The sequence below is a fragment of the Tachyglossus aculeatus genome, chromosome 1 (genome assembly GCF_015852505.1).
Source record: "Tachyglossus aculeatus isolate mTacAcu1 chromosome 1, mTacAcu1.pri, whole genome shotgun sequence".
Lineage (NCBI taxonomy): Eukaryota > Metazoa > Chordata > Mammalia > Monotremata > Tachyglossidae > Tachyglossus > Tachyglossus aculeatus.
This window is the reverse complement of record NC_052066.1, coordinates 128,167,499-128,175,829: the sequence shown is the minus strand read 5'-3', so window position 1 is coordinate 128,175,829 and position 8,331 is coordinate 128,167,499. Positions and strand designations below refer to the sequence as shown.

At 43.4% G+C, this 8,331-nt stretch overlaps 1 protein-coding gene across 1 annotated transcript in view; it reads right to left on the bottom strand.

Moving 5' to 3' along the window:
• Positions 1 to 317: 317 nt before the first annotated feature.
• EYS (eyes shut homolog) overlaps positions 318 to 8,331 on the bottom strand; it is a 136,539-nt gene continuing 128,525 nt past the window's right edge. Inside the window, exon 13 of the mRNA XM_038745845.1 lies at positions 318 to 365. Coding sequence (XP_038601773.1) covers positions 318 to 365 — 48 coding nt within the window. The remainder of the gene's footprint in view (positions 366 to 8,331) is intronic.

Below are 8,331 nucleotides of genomic sequence, written 5' to 3'. Positions count from 1 at the left end.
ACCTTTGTTATGTAATTCCAATATCAGTGTGGCTGTCAAGTTTGAGATTTATTGAGATAACTGCTGTGAGTAGCGGAGCTTGCAGAAAATGGTTTCTTTAAGCCTACCATCAAGAACGGCAGGCAGGATAGGGGACTTCACTGTGGTGAATATTTCATATCTCATAAGCCTGGCAGGAGATTCGGCCTTATGAGGCAGAATGGAGACTATCTTTATCAGATGTACATTCTTTAGATCCTCAAGTGGGATTTGGTCCTTATAGGAAAGGCTTTCTGTATTTAGCATTTAGCATTAGTCTTTTGGGATTTTTCAAGTCCCTAGACCTTTCGTAATTGGAACACATTAACGTGTTTGTCAGTAGGAGCCTGAAGAAAATAAGAAGAAAATTTTCTCGGTAAGAAAATTACCGAGACTTCACACAGCCCCCTGTCACCTGCTTCCTGGACTGCAAGGACCCAGCCTCCTTTCTCTTGGCTAAAGAAGCCGCATGGCCTAGTGGCTAGAGGATGGGCCTGGGTGTCAGAAGGTCATAGGCTCTAATCCTGGCTCAGCCACTTGTGTTCTGTGTGACCCTGGGCAAATCAACTTAACTTACCTGGGCCTCAGTTCCCTATTCTGTAAAATGGGGATGAAGACTGTGAACCTTTTGTGGGACCGAGTCTGTGTCCAACCTGACTATCTTGTATCTACCCCAGTGTTTAGAACAGTGCCTGGCACAGAGTAAGCACTTAACAAACACCACAATAATAATAATAATAGTATTAACAGTGGCTTTCTGTTTTCATGTCTGCCATTTCCAAAAAACACCCTCCCTTGATCCCATGGCTCCCCCCAGTTATCTCCCTGTTTCTACCATTCATTCATTCATTCATCCATTTAATTGTATTTATTGAGTGCTTAATGTGTGTCAAGCACTATACTAAGTGCTCAGGAGAGTACAATATAACAATAAACAGACACATTCCCTGCCACAAAGAGCTTACAGTCTAGAGGGGGAAAAGAACATTCATACAAATAAATAAATAAATTACAGATATGTACATAAATGCTGTGAAGCTGAGTTGAGAAGGGGGAATGAATAAAAGGAGCAAGGCTGGTTGATTCCTACCATACCCCTCCAAACTACCTGAGTGAATTGTTTAAAACCAACGTGGTGAGCCCACAACAAGCTGTCTTATTAGTAACTGTTTGTGATCCCATGAATTACAAGCAGCGGGAAGCAGATTGGCTCAGTGGAAAGAGCACGGGCTTGAGAGTCAGAGGTCATGGGTTCTAATGCCGACTCCACCGCTTGTCAGCTGTGTGACTTTGGGCAAGTCACTAAGCTTCTCTGTGCCTCAGTTACCTCATCTGTAAAATGGGGATGAAAACTGTGAGCCCCACGTGGGACAACCTGATCACCTTGTATCCTCCCGAGCGCTCCCCAGCGCTTAGAATAGTTCTTGGCACATAGTAAGCACTTAACAAATATGATAATTATTAATAACTATGATAATTATTAACAACAAGGGAGAGACTTCGTGAAGGCACTGATGAGAGAAGATTGCCTGTGGGGGTGCAGCATGGAGGGAGGAGTGGCTTTCTCTTCCTGTTCTACCCAGTAACAGGCCTGGGTCAATCAATGAGGGCTACATAGAGCAACAGCTGAGATGCCTAAGGCAGATAAAGTGTGCTTGTTTTGATTTATGGCAGGGCACCTGGAGGCATACAGAAGAAGAAAAGGGGCAGAAGCATGCAGAGAAGCAAGAAGAAAGCAGCACAGAGAAGCAAGCATTGGAGTAGCAGAAGGTAGCAGCACTTGGGGGCAGAAAGAAGAAACATTGGCAGAACGGGCCCCTTTGATCACAGACTAGTTGGTGTTGGACCCTCAGTGGAGTGAGTGTGTGTATGTATCACTTCCTTGCATGTTGGTAAAACTTGTTAAAAAACTTTCCACAGTAACTATGGTGATCAGGTGTGGTTTGACTTCTACTATGTGTCACCAAGGCTCCTCTGGTCCAGGAAGGTCCTGGTTGGAACAACCGGAGGCTTGCGATACCACTGTCTCCAGTTCTCCTTGATTCCTTCCAATTTGGCTTTTCTCCCTTCATTCCACAAAAAACTGCCCTAACAAAGGTCACTAATGACTTCCTTCTTCCCGAATCCTACAGCCTCTATACCATCCTAATCCTCCTTGATCCCTGCCTTCAACACTGTCCACCACCCACTTCTTCTGGAAACATTATCCAAATTGGATTCATTGACAGTGTCTTCTCCTGGTTCTCCTCCTAGCTCTTTGGCTGCTCATTCTGTGTTTCCTTCATGGGCTCCTCTTCTGCCTCCCTTCCCCTAACTGCGGGAGTCCCTTGAGGTTCAGTTCTGGGTCCTCTTCTATTCTTCATTCTCCTTTGGAGAAATCACTCATTCCCAAGGCTTCAACTACAATCTCTATAAAGATGATTCCCAAATCTATATCTCCTGCCTTGATCTGTCTCCTCCTCTCACTTTTTCTTTTGCCTTCAGGATTTCTCTACTTGGATGAATGTCCCATTACCAATCTTTAAATTTCAAAAACAGGACTCCTTATCTTCACACCCAAACCCTGACCTCCCCATGACTTTCTTGCCACTGGAGACAGCACCACCATCCTCCTTGCATCACAAGCTCATAACCTTGGCATTATCTTTAACTCACCCTTCTCATTCAACCCAGATATTCAATCTATAAATCATTTTGGTTTAACCTTTATAACATCAATAAAATAAACCCTTTCCTCTCTATCTAAAATTCTAACATGTTAATCCAAGCACTTATCCTTTCCCATAATGATTACTGCATCAGCCTATTTGCTAACCTCCCTGTCTCCCATCTATCCTTACTTCAGTTCATACTTCACTCTGCTGTCTGGCCCATTTTTCTACAAAAAATGTTCAGGCCATGTTTTCCCCATTCCTCAAGAAACTCCAATGGTTGCCTATCTGCTTCTGTATCAAACAAACACCTTACCATTTGCTTAAAATCACTCAATCACCTGCCCCTTTGAGCACCTTACCTCACTGCTTTCCTACTACAATTCAGTCTGTACACTTCACTCCACTACTGTGACAACCTGCTCACACACCTCTATGTTGTCTATCCCTCCAATGACCTTTTGCCCGCATCCTGCATCTGGCCTGGAAAACCCACCCTCTTCATAGCCAACAGGCAATTCATTCAGTCAGTCAGTTATTCAATCATATTTATTGAGCCCTTGTGTGCAAAGCACTTTACTAAGCGCTTGGAAAGTGCAATTCGGCAACAGATAGAAACAGTCCCTACCCAACAACAGGCTCACAGTCTAGATGGGGGAGACAGATGACAAAGCAAGTAGACAGGTCTCAATACCATCAGAATAAATAGAATTGTAGATATATACACAACATTAATAAAATAGAGTAACAAATATACACAAGTGCTGTGGGAGGGGAAAAGGGTAGGGTAGAGGGACAGAGTGGGGGCAGTGGGGAGTGGAGGAGGAGCAGAGGAAAAAGAGGGTCTTACTCTAGGAAGGCCTCCTGGAGGAGGTGAGATCTCAGTAGGGCTTTGAAGGGAGGAAGACAGCTAGTTTGGCAGATGTGTAGGGAGAGGGCCTTCCAGGCCAGAGGTAGGATGTGGGCCAGAGGTTGACAGTGGAACAGGTGAGAACAAGGCACTGTGAGGAGGTTAGTGGCAGAGGAGCAGAGTGTGTGGGTTGGGCTATAGAAGGAGAGAAGGGAGATGATGTAGGTGGGGGCAAGGTGATGGAGAGCTTTGAAGCCAATCACTCTTCTTTCCTCCAGAGCCTCTCTGAAGGCACATCTTCTACAAGAAGCCTTCCTGGACTAGGCCCTCATTTTATCGTCCTTCATTGCCTCTTCTCCCACTCTCTTCTTTATTGCCCTCGCACTTGGATTTACACCCTTTATTCACCACCACAGCACTTATGAGCATATCTATAATTCATTTATTTACAATAATGTCAGGTTCCTCCTCTAGCCTGTAAGTTTACTGTGGGTGGGGAACGTCTATTCAACTCCACTATATTTTAGTCTCCCAAGTGCTTAGCACAGTGCTCTGCACACAGTAGGCACGGAATAAGCATTCAATAAATATGACTGATTTATTGATTCTGTGCCCAGCCAGAATTGTATAAGTATGGCAGAGCAGTGGGGACAATGAAGGACATTGATTTAGATTTTTCACAAACAATCTTTCTGCCCCACTATGATTTCACTGCTTCAGAAGATTGGCAGAACTTCCAATCAATCAGATTTCATCTGCAGGAACCAATCGGAGGATGTGTCTCATAAAACTGCCAAAAGTAAACCCCTCTTAGGGGGTGGAGGATGATCCACCTGAAAACATGGGCCCCAGAATTGACCATAATTCGATCAAATGTAGTTTAGTAATCTGCACCTGCATTATTTACCCACTATAGGACACTGAGTCAGGTTCAGGCTCTGAGGTGATGCTGTAAAGTCTGGCTCCAGGAGGGGCCCAACTTGGGGAGCCAGTTGTTTCCATGGAGCTGGAGATCCTATGAGGAGTGGTTTAGCTCAGCTTGAGCTGTCTCAGTTCATGTCACAGTGGTACAATACAGTGGTATTGTGAAGCTAAAGGACATTTCAAAACACAGAAAATTTTAATATTTGTGTCTATACTAGGCAGAGCTGAATCTCTTTTCATCTATAAACACTCATGGTCTAATGACAGACCACCATAGCGGGAATCAAAACTCTGGGATCCAGGTTCCTGCTCTGCTACTGACAGTAAATTTAAGCAAATTATTTTAAACCTTTCTAGTTCTCATTATCTTCCTATAATCCCTAGGCATCTGGTGAATTGATAGAGCAATCACTCAAGGACCCATAGAGATCATGATAGAACTACTTTTTAAATTAAATTAAATATCATTGAAGAAAACTCCTAAATCCTGCTAAATTCACTAAAATTGTCTTCCAATTATACAACAGACTACACACGCTTTTAGTTACATGTCCAAGACTGAACTCCTTGTCTTCCCTCCCAAACCCTGCCCTCTCCCTGACTTTCCCATCTCTGTTGACAGCACTACCATCCTTCCCGTCTCACAAGCCCGCAACCTTGGTGTCATCCTCGACTCCGCTCTCTCATTCACCCCTCACATCCAAGCCGTCACCAAAACCTGCCGGTCTCAGCTCTGCAACATTGCCAAGATCCGCCCTTTCCTCTCCATCCATACCGCTACCCTGCTCGTTCAAGCTCTCATCCTATCCCGTCTGGACTACTGCATCAGCCTTCTCTCTGATCTCCCATCCTCGTGTCTCTCCCCACTTCAATCCATACTTCATGCTGCTACCCAGATTGTCTTTGTCCAGAAACGCTCTGGGCATGTTACTCCCCTCCTCAAAAATCTCCAATGGCTACCAATCAATCTATGCATCAGGCAGAAACTCTTCACCCTGGGCTTCAAGGCTGTCCATCACCTTGCCCCCTCCTACCTCACCTCCCTTCTCTCCTTTTACAGCCCACCCCACACCCTCCGCTCCTCTGCCGCTAATCTCCTCACCGTACCTCATTCTCGCCTGTCCCGCCATCGACCCCCGACCCACGTCATCCCCCGGGCCGGGAATGCCCTCGCTCTGCCCATCCGCCAAGCTAGCTCTCTTCCTCCCTTCACGGCCCTACTGAGAGCTCACCTCCTCCAGGAGGCCTTCCCAGACTGAGCTCCTTCCTTCCTCTCCCCCTCGTCCCCCTCTCCATTCCCCCATCTTACCTCCTTCCCTTCCCCACAGCACCTGTATATATGTATATATGTTTGTACATATTTATTACTCTATTTATTTATTTTACTTGTACATATCTATTCTATTTATTTTATTTTGTTAGTATGTTTGGTTTTGTTCTCTGTCTCCCCTTTTTAGACTGTGAGCCCACTGTTGAGTAGGGACTGTCTCTATATGTTGCCAACTTGTACTTCCCAAGCGCTTAGTACAGTGCTGTGCACACAGTAAGCGCTCAATAAATACGATTGATTGATTGATTATATGATTGTTGACCAATTCTCTTTAGGTGCAGAGATCACTTTTACCAACTCTATTGTATGGTACTCTCCCAAGCACTGTGTGCTCTTCACATAGTGGACATGCAATAAATTCAATGATTGATGACATGATGCATTTTGGCTTACTGAAAATATTTAATAACTGTAGAATAAACTCATTGTGGGCAAAGAATGTATCTGTTATATTGTTGTACTCTCCTAAGTACTTACTACAGTGCTCTGTACACAGTAAGGGCTCAATAAGAACATGCATATTTTTATTAATCCCCAGAAATATGAGATCAAAAAATGTATCTCTGTCATGAGACTATTATTTTGGCCAGAAGATAAGGCTAAAAGCTAAATTTTCAAATTCTAATTTAACCAGCATTTTAGGAACAGCTTCCCTTTCGTGAAGAAATTAAGAATTGCATTGTGTATTCTTAATGAGTAAAATAATTCTGATTTTCTACTAATTTGTCTTTATAGCATGCCAAACATTAGAGAACACCTTATCATAGCTTAATATGATAAATCGTATTTTAAAGCATTCATTATAAATCTAAATATTCCCAGTTCCCATTTCAGCTTTAAATTGTAAATTTGCTTTTGAAAAAATCTAATGCAAGAAGCTTCTTTATTTTCAAGTGTTGGCAAAGTTAAATAAAAAAAATCATAGAGGTAAACTGTTGACAGAATCAATTCTATGAGTGCTTACTTTGTGCAGCGCTCTGTACCAAGCTCTCAAGAGAGTTCACCATAACAGAGCTGGTAGGCATGTTCCCTTCCCACAAAGAGCTTACAGGGTAGAGTGGGGGACAGACATTAATATAAATGAATAAATTACTGATACGTACATATAAGTGCTATGGGGCTGAGGGAGGGATGAATGAAGGTTATAGATCCAAATGCAAAGACAATGCAGACGGGAATGGGAGAAGAAGAAATGAAGGCCTAATTGGGGAGACTTCTTGAAGGAAATGTGTCTTCAATATGTTTTGAAGGTGGGAAGAGTGATTAGCTGTTGGATATGAAGCGTGAAGGCATTCCAGGCTAAAGACAGTATATGGATGAGAAGTTGGGGGCCAAATAGACAAGATCAAGGTAATGTGAGTAGGTTGGCTTTAGAGGAGCAAAGCGTGCGAGCTGGGTTGTAATAGGAAATCAGGGAGGTAAGACAAGAAGGGAAAGGCGATTGAATGCTTTAAAGCTGGTGATAAGGAGAAAAGTAGACAAGCTCTCATTTAAGCCACAGGAAAAGAACCCTTATGGGGGACAATGATAGGGGGAGACTGAATCAATCAACTGTATTTATTGAGTGCTTACTGTATGCAGAGCACTGTACTAAGCACTACTAAGGCTGAAGAATAGTTTCCCCTGGTTACCTGTAAAAATATTTACTACTACTAATAATAGATAATAATAATTAACATAATAATGATGGTATTTTGATAAGGGCTTACTAAAAGCCGGGCACTATACTAAGTGCTGGAGTTGATATATTACAATCATATTGGTCACAGTCCCTGTCCCAAGTGGAGCTCGCAATCATCATCATCATCAATTGTATTTATTGAGCGCTTTCTGTGTGCAGAGCACTGTACTAAGCGCTTGGGAAGTATAAGTTGGCAACATATAGAGACAGTCCCTACCCAGCAGTGGGCTCACAGTCTAAAAGGTGGGCTCACAGTCTAAAAGAAACACTGTTCTAAGCGCTGGGGAGGTTACGAGGTGATCCTGTTTTCCCATGGGGGGCTCACATTCTCAATCCCCATTTTACAGATGAGGGAACTGAGGCCCAGAGAAGTGAAGTGACTTACTCAAAGTCACACAGCTGACAAGTGGCGGGGTCGGGATTTGAACCCATGACATCTTCTCTGACTCCAAGCCTGAGCTCCTTCCACTTAGCTATGCTGCTTCTAAGAGGGAGAATAGATATTTAATCCCCATTTAACAGATGAGAAAACCAAGGCATCAATAAATTAAATGACCTGCCCAAGGTCACACAAGTGACAGAGTCAAAATTAGAACCCAGGACCTTGCTCTTTCCACTTACACTACTAAGGATTCCAAAAAAGCAGTTGTATTCTAGCCTGGATGATAGTGACTGGAATAGTTAAGGTTATCATCATTTGTATCTATTGAGCACTTATTGGTTACAGAGCACTGTACTCAGTGCTCGGAAGAGTACAATGTAACAGTTGGTAGATACATTCCCTTGCCCACAGTGAGCTTACATAGTAGAGGGAGTTTACATGTAAGCATGTTATGGGCAGGGAATGAGTCTGTTTATTGTTATATTGCACTCTCCT